This window comes from Epinephelus lanceolatus, chromosome 6, assembly GCF_041903045.1.
Source record: "Epinephelus lanceolatus isolate andai-2023 chromosome 6, ASM4190304v1, whole genome shotgun sequence".
NCBI lineage: Eukaryota > Metazoa > Chordata > Actinopteri > Perciformes > Serranidae > Epinephelus > Epinephelus lanceolatus.
In genome coordinates this window covers 43217533-43234340 of record NC_135739.1, presented here as the reverse complement: position 1 = coordinate 43234340, position 16808 = coordinate 43217533, and the positions used below count along the sequence as shown (strand labels likewise).

General features: G+C 40.3%; 1 protein-coding gene across 2 annotated transcripts in view; it reads right to left on the bottom strand.

Moving 5' to 3' along the window:
- mcf2l2 (MCF.2 cell line derived transforming sequence-like 2) overlaps window positions 1-16808 on the bottom strand; it is a 267264-nt gene that overhangs the window by 56954 nt on the left and 193502 nt on the right. For both annotated transcript variants that reach the window (XM_078169084.1, XM_033622399.2), the window contains exons 26-27: window positions 8209-8245; window positions 7903-8000 (exon numbers count right to left, since the gene is read on the bottom strand). In XM_078169084.1, coding sequence (XP_078025210.1) covers window positions 7903-8000; window positions 8209-8245 — 135 coding nt within the window. The remainder of the gene's footprint in view (window positions 1-7902; window positions 8001-8208; window positions 8246-16808) is intronic.

The window sequence follows — 16808 nt, the reverse complement described above, 5'->3', positions numbered from 1 at the left end:
TGCTCAAGCAGGTTTGCATGGTGGAGTGTTATCTGTCTCGTCCTGAGCCAAAAGGGCCACAACACTATCACACACATGCATAGTGAAAGCTAAGCATACTTTACACCCAACCCACTACTTCCCATCCTCCTCATCAAAATGAAAGCCACCATGAAAATGAGAAGACAGCATAGAGACCATATTCTGTTCATTAATGAGGGTATGGATGCATGGACAAGCAGGAGGAAATTCAGCACTGTGAGGCCAGGTACAAATTGTCTCTCGTTTGGTGCTTCTGTATGTCAACATGACTTAAAATGGCACTGAGCCATAGATAGATATTTAACAAAATATGACATACAATGTACAGAGACATATCAGACTCAGTTAGGCCCTAGACTTGTCTTGAATGATTTGAGTCAAGACCTTCTCTCACAGATTTGTCTCATGAAAACAGTGTTAATTTTATTGATGAAAATTATGTCAAAAGTTTTTCATCAACCTTTATTTCCTGTGAAAATGAGATGATGACGAGCTAAAAATAGGTAGAGAATTGCTGTGCTCTTAATTATCTTCAAATGCTGCATGAGTGACAGGCTGGCAAACTCCAGTAAACAGTCTGCGCTAGGATGTTTTGCTAGCCAGCAAAAACATTTGCATCGGAGCAGCATCAGTTGTTGGTGCAAGTTGTGAGCTGTAATTCAGCAGTAAATAATCAGCTGTATGTGTTTGACAGTGGATGGTGGAGCTGCTGAATGGATTTGTGGAGTTTGTTAGTTACAGCGGTGTAAGCGCTGCTTGTTAGCCGCTGAACGGCAGCGGAGCAAGCAGCCACTGGGCACGGGACCTCACAGCTGATCCTGGCAGGACTCCACTCAGGTCCCATCTGTCTGGAAAGGTTTATGGTTTGGTGCTGTTTGACAGGCAGGTAGGAGGCTGAGTTATCTGTGAGTGCAGCTGTATTGTAAGTAAACAGTCTGAGCTCAGATCAGTTTTCTCTGACAGAGATTAAAGTTTAGTTTTAAGCACCAACTCAGTGAGTTTAAAGTTTAAACCTCCAGACTAACACGTTGCAGAAGTTATTTTTCTGCTTCTTAATAGTGAAATCGATCAGCCAGTTTACAATGAACCTTGGTACAAATCCTGGTTGTCTCAGAATAGTTATTTGTGGTGTCAAAAAATTGTAAAAGTTGTAAAAAATTGTATGAATGAAATTTGTATACAATCTTTCACCTTAATTCTAATTTCTGATACATGAATTAGCCTAACTGCATTAGTTTATAGATAAAAAAACATTGTTGACTAAAACTAGACTAAAACCATGAAGAATAAAAATGACTAAAATGGGACTAAAACTAATAACCATTTCGTTCTCAAGACTAAGATTAAATCTAAAATAGTTGCCAAAATCAACACTGCATGAAACTCAAGACTTGGCTTACACTTGTCTTCAAGTCACTGCAGACTTGCTTTGAAAGACTCAAGACATGACTTGGATGTGTCTTAAATTACTTTAGACTTGACGAAAGACTTGACCTATCCTTCAAGTCTTAGTCAAGCAAAGTCTTAAGTGAGTCAAGTCCCAGTTAACTCAAATCTCACAGCAGTCAAGTCCTTATTTCAAAGTCAGTCATAAAGGCAATGACACTGATGGGAAAGACTAGTATCTCTTTTGCTGGGATGGATTACTGGTTGTGTAGCTTTTGCAGTGCGGCAGGTCTAAACACCCTACTCTCATTCAAACACATAAAATGAATTCTTAGAGCTTTAGAGTATTTTTCCATTTTTAATAAGGATCATGGAGCGTAATAAACCAAGTTGCAGCAACAACATGGCAATGCTTGAATGATTCATTTGTATGATTTTCACTTTGAGTGGGATGAGTGTGTCTTCATGAGAGCTCTTGGCCTCTGCTGCATGGCAGGATTAGCTCTCTAACTGCTCTTAATACTACTGTCATCATTATCACAGTGACACAGAGAGAAATAAGACAGGGAGGCACAGAGAGATGGAAAATGATGACATTGGGAAGAATTTGGGTAAATCATTATACACAACTCACTCATTTTCCAAACTGACTTGTCTATTTTAATGTATAATACTGTTTTTTGGCTTTGTCCTTATCTGCTTGATAGACGCACTAAGACTACACATGAATAAAATGTGAAAGGAGGTGAAAACACTGCCTGATGTCAAAGGGACAGGTGAATCAACAACACCAAATTACTTATTGTAGTTAATGTGGCCTGCTGATTTGGTCCAATTACTGATATAGCCAAACAGTAGCAGCAGTAGTGGCTGTGACACACAGCTCATACAGGCAGGCCATGTACTTTTAAGTTCTTAGTACATGATTGAAACCATATATGTCAAAAACTGCACTACTGAGAGTCGCAACTGAGTCAAACCTGAACAAACGTGATACTGTTATGTTTAGATTCACTGTGAAATACCAACCCAGTCTCACTCTGAAGTCATCAAATACTGGCACTTGGTCAGTGACTTCTGGCACCAAACACCAATGAAAAAAAACTATCCTTTCACGTCAGCATGATATGGCATAAAACCCTGTTCTTTTTTCCTAAAGCCAACCATGTGCGTGTGTTGGCAAAATGTAACCGGATGTGTTGTACCAACACAGTGCGTTTATTTTGAAAGAGACTGTATGTGAACTGTACATTTCCTGTGAAAACAGAAGTGTATTTTGAAAACAGGCAATGCATGTAACATAACACAGCACAACAACCAAACCACCCAGGTTACCTTGCATGACATATCTCGACATGGAAAGTCCATGACCAAACTTGTATGTGATGGGGTTGGAGTGAGAATGTGTTGGGTTTACATTTTCCAAGGATATCATTATCTTCCAGCCCATTCTCATTCTCAGGTTATCAAATTCCAGCACTTTGTCATGCCCCTTGGTGTGTGATAGCAACACCAAAGCCACTCTTTGGCAATTATATCAGTGCACCAGGATTTGAATTGACTCCAAATTAAACCCACCTGTTGAAATATCTGATGCTAAGAGCAACTGACGTAGTATAAAGACTGAGAAAGTCTTAATATAGAAGAATGGGTCAAACAAACACACGCAAACTTACGTCCATCCATACTTATATCACTCACATGAGGTATTTACATCATGTTACATACTTATTTACCTCAAACACACTGTCAACCCCAATCCATCTATGACTCCACCAAATGTTTTTAAACGTGCACTCAATGATTTTATGTTCATATGACATAGAACTAAATGCTCAAACAACAACAAAAAAAGTTATGTTAACTGACATAAAATTCTTGTCAGACAAATGTCATGTGACACAATTATTTTGTGTCTGATGTATTGAAAACTTTTATGTTACTGTATTCTACTACACTGAATGAATTGGGGTTTACAGTGTATTTAACGGGGAATTTAAACCATCTGAGAGAAGTCTTGGTGTTGTGTTGGATCAAAATCAATTCTGACCATCACATTGAGAAATGTGATGGTCAAACCAGTGTTGTTATTTGCAACTCAAATATTGCCAAAATCAGTTCAGCCTTGCCAAAGAGCACCATGGAGCAGATCATCCGTGCCTCTATCTCTTTCTTCCTGGATTACTGTAACTTCTTATTGTCTTGTTTGAGTCTGCAATTGCCCGACTAGTTGATTCAGTATACAGCAGCCAGGCTTTTAACAAACACTAAACAAAGACAGTGAATTACCCCCATTCTGGCTCACTTACATTGGCTTCCTGTACACCTCAGGATTCAATTCAAGATCCTCATGATAACATTCAAAGCCCCTCCATGCCACCCTCTTATATTTCTGAACTCATAACCCAACACTCTGAAACAAGATCACTCAGATTGTCTGACCAACTGCTCTTAAACATCCCACAGTCCAGGCTCAAAACAAAGAGCTCCAACACAATGGAATAATCCCCCCAAAGGGTGCATTCTGCATTGACATTATACAGCAATTGGGATGAAAAAGTGTCTGTATTTGACAACATGGAACTGGAACATGTTGCATCTCAGGTTTGTGATGTTCATCGTGGATAAATGTTCACTTAGAAATCATAAGAGAAAACATGCTCCTTATAATTCTAGTTGTCACATGAACTGCTAATAAATAATTTAGCATCCCTTCACTTATGCTAATTTGCCAAAATGTAAATAAATACAGGCTGAAAAATACCTCACTGGCACAGTGTCATAGATGAACCTTCTGCACAGCTCAGGTTTAACAGACACACCATCGGCTGGAACATCATTAGTGTGAGACAGGATTTAACCACATGGTTTGTTAAAGTATTTCCAGATGCAGATCACACTTTAATATCAGGTGTAAATGATATTTGAAATTCCATTCCTTCTCACCAGACTGGAAAAATTAACACCTTTGGCACAAACACACAGCATCACATGTCTGGTACAAACTGACAAGCCAACACTTCCTGAATAATCTGACAAATACTGACACATCAAGGATGCACGTGTGTGTATGTGTGTTAATCATCATTGCGGAGCAGCTGGCCAGTACTGAGATGTCAGTGTTGCTGTCAGCTTAGTGTGTCTGTGTGTATGTCATGGCAACTGTGCTATAGTTGTGGACCAGTAATGCATCATCAAGAGAAACAAAGAGGAGAACCGAGATGAAGGAGGGGTGGGGGGGATGAAAGAATGAAGCGAGGCAAGGGAGAGGGGATAGGAAAAATGGAGAAAGAGAGCAGAGGAGAAATGAAATGTTAAAGTGGAGAAGACAGATGGACAGTGAGAGGACTGAAAGAAAAGGAGTGGCAGGAGGGGTGACAGAAGGAGAGCTAAACAGAGTATAAGAGAAAGAGACAGAGAAGAAAGAGAGAGAAATGGAAAATAGGAGGATGTGTGAATGGATAGGGGGTTTGGACAGTTGGTTTTGTAATAGTGGCCAGGCACCCATTTGAGGGGTGAGACCAAAAACAACAGCCACGGTCAACTGTCCCTAACCTTTACCTTTGTACAGGCAGTAGGAATTGAAAGAGGAGAGTGTGTATGTGTTTATGTGTGTAGCGTACAAAGCCAATCCTAATTAGACCAGGGGTGGAGTGGAAAAAAAAGGAGAAAGCAAAGACACAAAGTATGAGTGAGCTCACAGCTTACAGCTTCTCTTAAACAAAATATAAACCAAACGCTGAGGAGAAATCCACAGCTTCAGTGTTTTTTGAAGGGCGTCTATAATGTTTCATGTAAGATTTTATGAAACAGATCCTTATCTATTTTGACTCTGAGAGTACATTTGCCTTAACGGCCCTGACACACCACGCCAACAGTCCGCTGTTAATCAGCATCGGGCCATGTGTGAATGTCTGTTTCCCTGGTTTTGGTAGTGTGTCTTCATGGTTGTCACTAGTCGGCCCTTGTCGGCTTTTTTCTGGCCAATTCAGCATATTGAATTGGCTTTGGAGATGACAGAGCCCATTGATGAATGACATCACTCTGATTGGCAGTTCAGTTCAGAGCACAAGAAAAGAAAGGCAAGTGAGGAAAGTAAACAAAGTGCGAAAGGCAGACTTGTTACATAAAATAAGATTATTTTTCTTTAGCCATCGATCTCTTTAGCAGAAACAGTAATTGTTTGTTTTGTTGTTGTTTGCCAGAGCAGGGTACACATTTTTGTTCTTTCAACATCAAGTTGCCTTGTTAATGTGCTCACTTGCTAACTAATGTCTTTAATCCATAGTGTCAGTCTTCCAGTTTCCCTTTTTTACTGATGAAATCAGACTACCAATAGATTCTGCTATGGAGAGTTATTTCCTCTTATACAGGAGCAGATTGTACATGCTGGTTGGCCACTGGCTGTAGTCTTTGCAGTGTGTTTATGTGCAACCTTTGGGCCGAGACACAGGCAATGTGAGGCAAAATAACAGTCGGTCTTCATCAGCACTAGTTCTTTGATGTCAGTTTGGTGTGTCTGGGCCTTAAGCTGGTTACATTTTTAAATGTATATTTGTCTCTCCATTTAAACAGATTTTGCCAGATAACGTCACAATGATGAAATAATGATTAGATCAGTTTTACTGTCTGTTTCATGCTTTACCAGTTGTTAGCTGAGGTGCACATTTGCTGTTTGCCAACTGAAAAGAGGGCGGAGAAGAAATTTAGCTGTTTTCACTGTGGACAGCGAAACCTGCTAATATGGACAGAAGTCGTATTCACACAAAAATGTCTTCAAATTTTGATGGCTTTATGTAGATGTAGTCTGAGTGAGAAGCATGTGATCGCTCAAATCACTTGCATCACACAGCATCAGTATATCTGCTTAAATTAGCCTGGTACGACCATCTTGAAGAGGTGAGCTCAACATTCTGTTTCACTCTCTGTGTGTTTCTGTGGAAAAAAAACCCTGACACATTTGACAGATAATCATCTTTCTAGAGCCTCAAATCAACTGAGGCATATGTGACACCTTTTAAATGTCATTACACTATTACAGTTTGTTTGACTCTCTATGTTGCATTCACAAGATCATACATGCTGAAAGATTTGAACTATTTGAAATTCAAAGGATGATCTGAGCCGGAGAAATCTGCATTTCAACTGGACTCTATGGATCTCTGTTTAACAAGGTGTGTAACAGGTTTCTTTTAAACTTCAGATACAGGGAACTCTAGTGGTGTTAAAGGGATAGTGCACCCAAAAATGAAAATTCAGCCATTATCTACTCACCCATATGCCGACGGAAGCCCAGGTGAGCACAGAGAAGCAGTCAGAGCTACAGACTACAGTGAGGCTAAAAACAGAGTTCATATGATGTTTTTCGAAACAACTTTTTATGTCGCGGCTGCAGCACACTTGGATCACTATGGATGACCAGTGTGAAGATACTTTGTGGATTCAATTTTGTGTTCTTGGACGTTAGTCTGGGGCGCCGTCTGCCATTAGGTGTGCTAGCCGCTCCCCCCGCCGATCTCCGCAAGGGATGTGAGCACTCTAAAACTTCACCAGGGCCTCCATTGGCATATGGGTGAGTAGATAATGGCTGAATTTTCATTTTTGGGTGCACTATCCCTTTAAGGCACACAACTGGATTTAATCTTAACCACAGTTGCAGTTGAAACTGTAGCCTCTGAGGACAGCAGCAGTGTGGTTTTAAAGAGACATATTTTAGATTTTTTTTTATCTGGTTACTGCCTGATTGTAGTCTGTTTTGTTCCCCATCTCTTCCATCCTGTATGCCATCTCTCTCCACATCAAGTCACTGTGGTCACACTGTGGACATTTGAAGCTTTGTGCGGCTAGAATCAATAAGTAAAAGCAACACCCATTTCCTACCTGTCAACCTCTATACAACCATTTACTTGACTGAACAGATGAGTGGTGGTGATGGTATTTCTGACATTAATCAGCCTGGTAAAAACACTTGTGGCTGGCACTGGCTGCTGACTTTTAAGCACCACATGACAGCTGTGCAGCTAAAAGGACAGCTGGTTCGGAACGGATGTTGGAGTCAGTGTGGATTAAATGACAGACGCTACAGCAGCGCTCATCTACCTCTTGACTGTGGTGTAAATTTGGGATAAGCATTTCTGGTCTATGTAAAAAATAGTGATTTAATGGAAGGAACCTAAAAAGACACAAGGAGGCATGAAGGGAGCAAGCTGGACAACAAAGTGCTGATAGATACTGTAGATAGAAAGGCACGAGGTGGTTCTCTGTCTCACCTAGCCTTTGATTTCTCTCTACACTATGTTGCCACAGTAAACTCAACAATGGATGCAATCTGCAACCTGAAGGTTTCCATCTATAGTTAATTTTTACACTTCCTCTAAAGGGAATGGGAGATGTTTGTGTTTGCAGGACAAAAAAAAGGACATTTTACAAAGAGGGTTTTTTTTTTTTTTTTTTTTTGGGTTGGTGTCTGTTCTCAGTTAACAAGTGTTCTCTCACCCCTCTTCTGCCTCAAATTAGGGCTGGGGTTGGTCCTCCTGAAGCCTGACTCTGGACTTGATGAATCGGACTGTCTCAGTGTCATCTTACGCACATTCCTGCAGTACAGGGAGTAGAGAGACAGGTAAACTCGATGCAGATGATATGGCTGTAATTAAATGTCTAGAATTTAATTTCCCACTATTGTTGATTGATATCCTTAAATTGCTTGTCTAATATGGAATGTTCTGTTCTGAGTTAAAGGTTTTGTGCTGAGAAGATTCATCATGTTGCTTTGTAGTTTGTGAGATGAAGTTGGTTGCTTACCTCATGGGGGCCCCGTAGATGTTTAGCTGGCTGGCTTCTGTGAACACAAGAGACATCTTACATCTTAACATTTTACTGCTCAACAAATAGCAGTGTTTCTTCAGTGCCTTCTAAAAATATAACTGTTACAGTAATTATTTATGTGAACATTTTCTGATATTTCGCCTCAATGATTAAGGTCTGCTCAAGTTAAAGAAACTAAAACGGTTAAAGTTAGGGAGAGATCGAAAGAGCAAGCGTTGAGATAAGATTTTAACTGCTGACTGTGGTGTTTTTCTTTATACTTTTTATTTATGAACAAATTTTACATCATAAGCAAAGAGACAAAATGAAAAAAAACATGAAGCAGTACAGAGAGGAGTAAAAAAAGAAAGAAAAGACAAATATGCAATCTGGGACGTATATAAAGTGAAGGCAAGTTTTCCTAATGTAAATTAGGAAATCACACAGGGTACATACAATAATCATGTGAGATCTATCTCATTTAACATTATGTTTTCCACTGCTTTTCTCCCAATTCTTTTTGAAGTCTGCTAGTGTTAAAGTGCAAGTGTTAGAAAGTATTAACAAAGAGGCTAGCAGTGGGTTAGTTTTTCTGGGACTGGTATTTTCTAATGGCCTTTTAAGTAATAATTATAATCACAGAGCTGTAAAAAGTTTTGCCCACCCAAGCCACCCAAATGCTCAACTGTTTTTGAAAGACATCAGTCATTATTTGCTAAATCACAAGAGATTAGTTTACTGGAAAATATAAACATAAGTTAATTTCAAGTGTGTGAATTACCGGCTCGCAGTTCTATGCCTTGTGAACCAGTCTAGTTGCAGTTACAGTTTATATCCATGTCTGTGAAAACATGAATGCTTCTCACACATCTTCCCCCCCGGCAGCACAGAAGATTTATACAATCAGCATAGTTTCATTGTGGACACCCAAGATTAGTGTCACTAATTCAGTACCTGACCAAATATTTCCTTTTCTGTTCCGGAGCTATGATGTCAAGCAATGGCCAGAAAAGTGTATTTGCAGAACATTATGATGTCACAGTGAAGTTGACCTTTGACCTTTCGGATATAAAATGTCATCACTTCATTATTTTATCGTTTTAAGCATTTGTGTGAGTTGTGTCATAATTAGCATATTAATTCTTGATATGGCCAAAAACATGTTTTGTGAGGTCACAGTGACCTCTGACCACCAAATTCTCTCATGTTCTTGAGTTCAAGTGGATGCTTGTGCCAAATTTGAGGAAACTCCCTCAAGGAGTTCTTAAGATATCATATTAATGAGAATGAGACTAACGGAAGGTCACAGTGACCTTGACCTTTGACCACCAAAATCTAAGCAGTTCATCGTTAAGTCTCAGTAGATGTTTGTGACAAATTCCCTCAAAGCATTCTTGAGATATTGTGTTCAGGAGAACAGGACAGACAGCCATTTGTACAGACAGACAGCCCAAAAATGTAATGCCTCCAGCCACAGCTACTGCCAGTGCAGAGGCATAACAAGTGGCCAATACTAATGTCTTTCCAATGAGGACAGGCTGCCTCCTAAACACTGATATGCTAACATTCTTCCTGCTGCCCTGTGCAGCAGTCTCTTAGTGGCCAGTGCAGTCAGTTTAGTGTTTAATGAAGGCCTGAAGGTGGCTACTGTGTCCTGTTTGTAATTCTCTGTGTCCTTTTATAAGTATCTGGTCCTGTTGAATCTGTGCCCCGCACCATTCATCACATGAAGGATACAGAACAGGAAAAAGCTTCTCTGGCCCTTCACCATCTCCATGCATACAGTCACACAAACTGCTGCATCACCTCCATAAGCTGCTTTTACTGGCCTGATAGAAATCACTTTGATGTGCTATAAAGAAAAAAGGAAACAGCAGGACACTGAAGTCACCATAGTACAGCTTTGGATATCAACCAGAGCCTGTATAAAAAAAGTGAACGTAGTGTCCAGATCTGAAAATTGAAGCCAATGCGAAAGTGCCTTACACCACTTCTCATTTGATGTATTATCTCAGTGAATCTTTTCCTAATGAATTTATGGCCTCATTCACTGATTACGAGTCTTCTTCAATACAGACTGATGTTCATTTTGTAAGTTATGGTCCCATTTAGAGTATTATAGAACATACAGCAAGGTATGCTTTAGGGATTGGCTACCTTGTGATTGACAAGTCGTTACCTTGGCAATCTGTCAATTCACAGCTCCGCCCTCTCATCCAAATATGGTCACTTCTGTCTCTACAAATACAAATGGTGACTGCCAAAATGCCAAAGCAGTACTCCAAGCCAGTGGGTGACATCATGGTGGTAATGTCCACTTCTATTAACACACTATGCTATCAACCCATATCTGAACAAGAAGCTTCAAAAATATAACGTTAACAAATGTGGCCTGCTGGATTCTGCTGTGTGACAAGAAATATCTCCAGAAGAATCTAGTAAAATAACTGCAGCCTTGGCCAAATGCATAGCTCACATAAGTGAAATACCAAGCTCTGTGAATGATCTCGTTTGTCACCTCCCATTCCAAGTAACCAATGAACCTGCAGAGAAAATGCAGACTCAGCATGGAGCCATTCCACATGCTCCAAATATTGTATTCAGCAAAATGGATATGTTTTTTCATCATGGATCTAGCCATGTTTTATTCATAAAGGCTGGTCACATTGAGGTGTGGGCAGCCAACAACAGTCTGAGAGGAGAACCTCAGCAGAGAGCAGCAGTGGGGAGTAAAACCTTGAACAGTTACAAACACAGGTTGGCATCAAACTCCATTCTTTTCAAATGAGTGAATCCTGGCTGGCACTGTGTCAGCTTGTTAATGTGAACATGACAAACATGTATATATCATGTAGTTAAGTTCATTCAAATACACATACATTTCTTTAGTAATTCCATTTTCCTTTCACCATAACTGTCTGCATGTGTTTCTCTTTCTCAGTAGAGAGATGATAGATAAGAGATGTCTTTTATGCATTCATCATGTCATTAGACATATATTAATCGTGATTTGCTGTAGGCCATTTCATATTTACAATATATATTTCTTTTATACATAGCACATTTTTAATAATCTGGCAAATCACTAAATCAACCTGGGGATCGGGACAACTCCAAAGGGTTGCAACAATCTCAGGGAACAGAAGATGATTAACAGAATATAAAAGCAGACAGAAAAAATATATTTCTTTCCAGTCTTTGCTCTAATCTTTTCTTTTTCCATGAGAACTACTGAATCATTTTAGCTCCTCTAAAGGTGCTCTAAAAACGATTCTAATAAATTAATCTGGAAAGGAAAACTTTATCTTTGGCTACGTGTTCACAACTCTTAGGCATATACAATCTGTGACAAGGGGCAGCAGTGCCAAACCTAGCATATTGGGCAGCCTAGGCAAGCTTTCCCTGGTGCCTACCACACCCACCCCACCCCCAAATTGGGTAGCAAATAGACATTGCTTTATATGTGGGGTCCCCAACCTTTTTGACTTGTAACCCCATAAAACAAACAGCTGTAACTCTGCTGCTCTTTTCTTTTACAGAAACACAGTTTTTATTTACTACTTACTGATAGTGATGTGCTGTGTCACCTAATTCATGATAATACTGGTATGATTTTTAATATCAATATTGTGATATGAATGGCCATTTTTAAAATTCATATTGTGATACTCGCAATATTTTGACTTGTTGACGTATTTATGTCATACTGTTACCCACGGCAACACCAGGCATGACTGAAAGCAAATTTATTACCAACGCTGAAGTGGTTCCAAAAAGAGCAGCAGCTTCAGTAGTATAGAATAGACTGTGGTGTCCTGAATGTTTAATGAACAGCCCTGGATTTCTCAGACTCTTTTAGCAAATCATTGCTCAGAGGGAACTCATTCAGTGGCTCCTCTGGCAGCAGCACAGTGTTCCTCCCTCTCCTCTCTCGCCATGCGCACACAAGAGTCAGTGTCGTCAAGTGATTTTGTCATAAACCTCTGGTAAATAAACCTATGTGACGATAAAAAACGACATGCGAATGTGAATGTGCAATAGTTATTGCAGCATTACAGCCTGTCACACGTAATAGCGGGATGGTTAGAGGAGAAATGGCAGAGCATAAAGGTCCAGGTGGGAACAACTCATTGACCTAAGATTTTTCCAAAAGATAAGGAAATCACGCGTTGATTTATATATACAGATCCCAGGGTACATTTTTTGAGAACTGTTTAAATGTGTAATTTGTAGCAGATTTTATTTTGTTGTATTATTAATATTGTAAACAAAATCTGAATCCCACTCTGAGTTACTGTTGTTGTTCACAAATGAAAGAAATGAGAGATCATTTTAGTTTAGTTTTTACTGTATATTTGAAGGCAAACTGTTGATAAGTAAAACTATATCACTTATTTTGTTGCAATTCTATGTTCTGAAATTAATAATAAAATATTTTTTCACTAATGTGTCATATCGTCAAGAATATCGTTATCGCAAAAATACCCTGAAATATCATGATATTACTTCAGGGCCATATCGCCTACCCCTTATTACTGTCAGTTGCTTCAACTTAGTCTTTTAATCAACTTTGACCTACTGTCCATGAAACTCAGCACTTCCTATATGTCCACGGTTTCATATTTAAACCCTTCAAGTGGCTCAAAGGGCATGATCCTTCCCCTTTCTGTTCCCTATTCTGAATTTACAGTGTGAACCCTTAGAGTTCAGGTAAACACACCCCTCCTTCATGTTATTCTCTGAAAGTGATGTGTTCTTGTTGCTAGATAGGTCCTTAGCTACTATTTGAGAATTTACAGGAAATCCATATGTAACCCCACATCTCCCTAACCTTCTTAGTGCATTAATAGTTGGCTTAAGAAGTATTACCTTATATAATATGCATTTTGTGTTTGTATTACATTTTCCTGTTCCCCATTCCCTTGCAGTATTATATCAATCATTCTACTGCAAGGACCAAATTTCCTGCAGGAGATCAATAAACCAATAAGATCTAATCTTGTCTAAGTTTCTTAAAGTTTTGCAAAACAGTAAGTTGAGTTGGTAAAGCATGCATCGACAAAAATAATATTTTTTAATATGTTTTAATGTAGACCAATGCCATTTGTGTACACCAACAATGAGCTCAGGGTGGGGGGCAACATCAGGTGGCCAAATACAGCCTCTGTATAGTATGAAATGTCGTTTAGGTGTCAGTGCTAACAAATTTCCATCCCTTACAGAAATGCCTGGTTACATAGTCTGTGAGGCATCGATACAATTCAAACTTAAAGGGATAGTTCAGATTTTTTTGAAGTGAGGTTGTATGAGGTAATTATCCATAGTCAGTATATCACCTATAGTAGATGTCAGTTGGCACACCTCCAGTTTGGAGATGGTGGATGATGGAGTGCGACATGGAAGCTACTGTAAGCATGTACTGTTGAGGAGGGGTCAGCAACAAAATGTATCTCAGCCAACTAAAAAAAATCAATATCAGTGTAAGTGTACGCTATATTTAGATGATCTGGCACCAGATTCAGGCAGCGAAGAATAAGAAAATGGACCTGTATGTAGTATTTTTAGATCTTGCAAATGCGTTTGGTTCAGTACCGCATAGCCTCATTTGGAGTGTGTTTGACTACTTCAGAGTGCCACAGGTAGTTGTTAACTTAGTGAAAGCATATTTTCAGGATATTAGGTTGTGTCTAAGTACAGCAGGTTTCACAACAGGTTGGCAGAGGCTAGAAATAGGCATCATGGCAGGGTGTACAATTTCTCCATTAGCATTTACTATGGCAATGGAAGTAATCATCAGGGCTTCTAAGTGGGTGGTAGGTGGGGAGAGACGACAGAACGGGTTGCATTTTCCACCAGTTAGGGCTTACATGGATGACATGACACTGGTGAGCACAACAATGCCACGTACAAAGAGGCTACTAGAGAAGGTAAATAAGAACCTCAAGTGGGCCAGCATGAAGATCAAGCCTAGTAAATCTAGAAGCATCTTGATATGTAGAGGGAAGTTAAGTGATAGGAAGTTTGTCATAGATGATGAGGAAATCCCAACAATTAGGGAAAAGTCAGTAAAGAGCTTAGGTAGGTGGTACAATGTGGAGTTGAATGATGAGGAACAGGTGGTGAAATTTAGGAAAGATGTGGCAGAAGGATTGGATAGAATAGATAAATCAGAACTTTCAGGAAAGTTGAAGTTGTGGTGTTTGCAATTTGGGCTTTATCCTAGGTTAATGTGGCCATTGTTAATTTATGAAATTCCAATATCCGTAGTGGAGAGAATTGAAAGGTCGGTTAGCTCCTATATTAGGAAGTGGTTGGGTGCTCCTAGGTGCCTAAGTAGTGTTGCATTGTATGGAAAAGGGATACTTCAGCTGCCAGTATGTAGTTTAACAGAGGAATTTAAATGTACCAAGGTCAGGACAGAGCTCTTGTTATCTGGGAGTAAGGACGTGGTAGTTAGGAGTGTGGTTCCAAATCCAACCAAGGGGAGGAAGTGGAACCCAAGATCGGCAGTTCAGGAGGCAGAGGCAGCTCTTAGGCATGCAGAGATTGTAGGTAATGTTCAGTTTGGCCGGGGAGGCCTGGGGCTTGGCTCAGGCAAACCGGTATGGAATACAGCAGGTCTCAAAGATAAAAGAAAGCTGGTTGTAGAACAGATACGTAGACAGGAAGAGATGTTAAGGGGTGCAAAGGTAGTGGCCCAAGCTAAACAGGGACAGTGGTTGAACTGGGAAAGTGTAGAGAAGAGGAAGCTTAGTTGGAGGGACCTGTGGAGTATGGAGGAGAATCATATTAGATTCCTGGTAGGGGCTACATACGATGTGTTACCAACCCCCCAGAACCTAAAACTGTGGGTAAATGAGGACCCATCATGCCCATTGTGTTCAGGTACGGCAACCTTAAAGCATATTTTGTCAGGCTGTAAAGTTAGCTTGTCACAAGGCCGATATACATGGCAACATAACCAGGTGTTGAAATGTTTAGCTGCAGGCAAATGTCAGATGAAGCAATTAAATGTAGCCAGTGGATCTATAAGAAAAGAAATAATGTCAGTTGGGGGCCAGCAGGGGGAACTATTAAGCAGGGCACATAACTGCTTGAGATCAGGTGGAGAGATCCACTTCCTCTCAGGAGGAAATCCAGGAAGAGGAAGTACTTAAGTGTGGGAGTGGCCTATTTGAATCCATTTTGTTTGAGGCCATGCGGCAAGGTGAGTGTGTTTGCTGATCCTGTAAGTTTATTTAGCTCCTTTAACTTTAGCTTATATTGTAGTTATGCTATGTAGCATGTGAAATAGAGTATGGTGAATGTGCTAGGAAAGGTAGTATTAGTGATGGTGAAATCGAAGCTTCATGAAGCATTGAACCACTTTGACACACCTGCTTCAAGAATGACACACTGCTTCGAAGCATTTCATACAGTCAGAAGAGTGACATCTGCTGGCTGTGTGTCAGAACTGCATCTAAGTGAAAGACCATTGGGACTGCCTGTAACAAGGCCTCGCTCATGGTAGTCACGTGATTGTGGGCGTGCCGAAGCAGGGATCGAAACACTGCCTCGGAACACTTGCGCTTCAATAGATCGACACTGTGTCGGGCAAACTGGCTCGAGCGTAACATCACTAGGTAGTATCAGCCCTGTTTCTACCTGGAGCTCACATGTACGGAGCCTGGGTTTGGTTGAAGGTGGCAGTGCTGTTTGGGCTGAGAAAGCCATGTGTAAGTAAGGTAAAGGAGGTCACTGGGTTGGTGCGGGGAGGGGAGCAGTGAGACCTGGCATTAGGGGAGTGTCTCTGGGACGCCAGAGGTCACTGTCTACCCTCCTGGAGGTGTCGTGGGACCAACTAGATGAAACACTGGTGAAAGGAGGTTCCCACCCGATGACCCCAAAGACATGCTAGTTATCACTGCTCACTGGTTTGTATAGTTAAGCCTTGCCATATTAGCTTATCATAGGGCTTAGGTTATTCACTGAGTGTTGATCCTTTCTCTAGAGCACAAACGTCTTGTGTTTATTTGAACTAGAGTATTTTCACCGCTTTACCTTTCCATCAGACAGCCCTTACTGATCAGAATGGCTTAAGTTCCCCATTTATGCTCTCCTCGAAGCCACCACACTCCACTGACAAAAAGTCATTTTAGCACACTGAAGACAGGAGCTGCTGGTCTACCACTGCCTCAATCAGTTGGTTAGTTTGTGTTATTGTGTGACTTTTGTGACTCCAAACTAACCCTTTAAAATGGCAAAGTCACACAATAACACAGTCTAAACTAGAAAAGCACTCAGAGAGTGCAGACCTCCGCCAAGTAGGTGATATTCCCTCCCCCTCTGCATCAGATTTTGCAGCCTGCATCACAATTAGGTTATTTGCATCACTATCATTATTAGGTTATATATGCCTCCACCATGGAGACACTGTGGTGTATTTACTTCATTTTTATTTTGTACCAGCACAGAATATAATATCTTTTTTTGTATTTTTCACTTTCTTTTTTTCCAACACAGAACATTAATTTCAACTTTAGAATTACAACAATATTTAGCAAATAGAACAAGACATGCTTTCCGGCCACCAGATGGCTGTTTTCACCGTCTTTAGA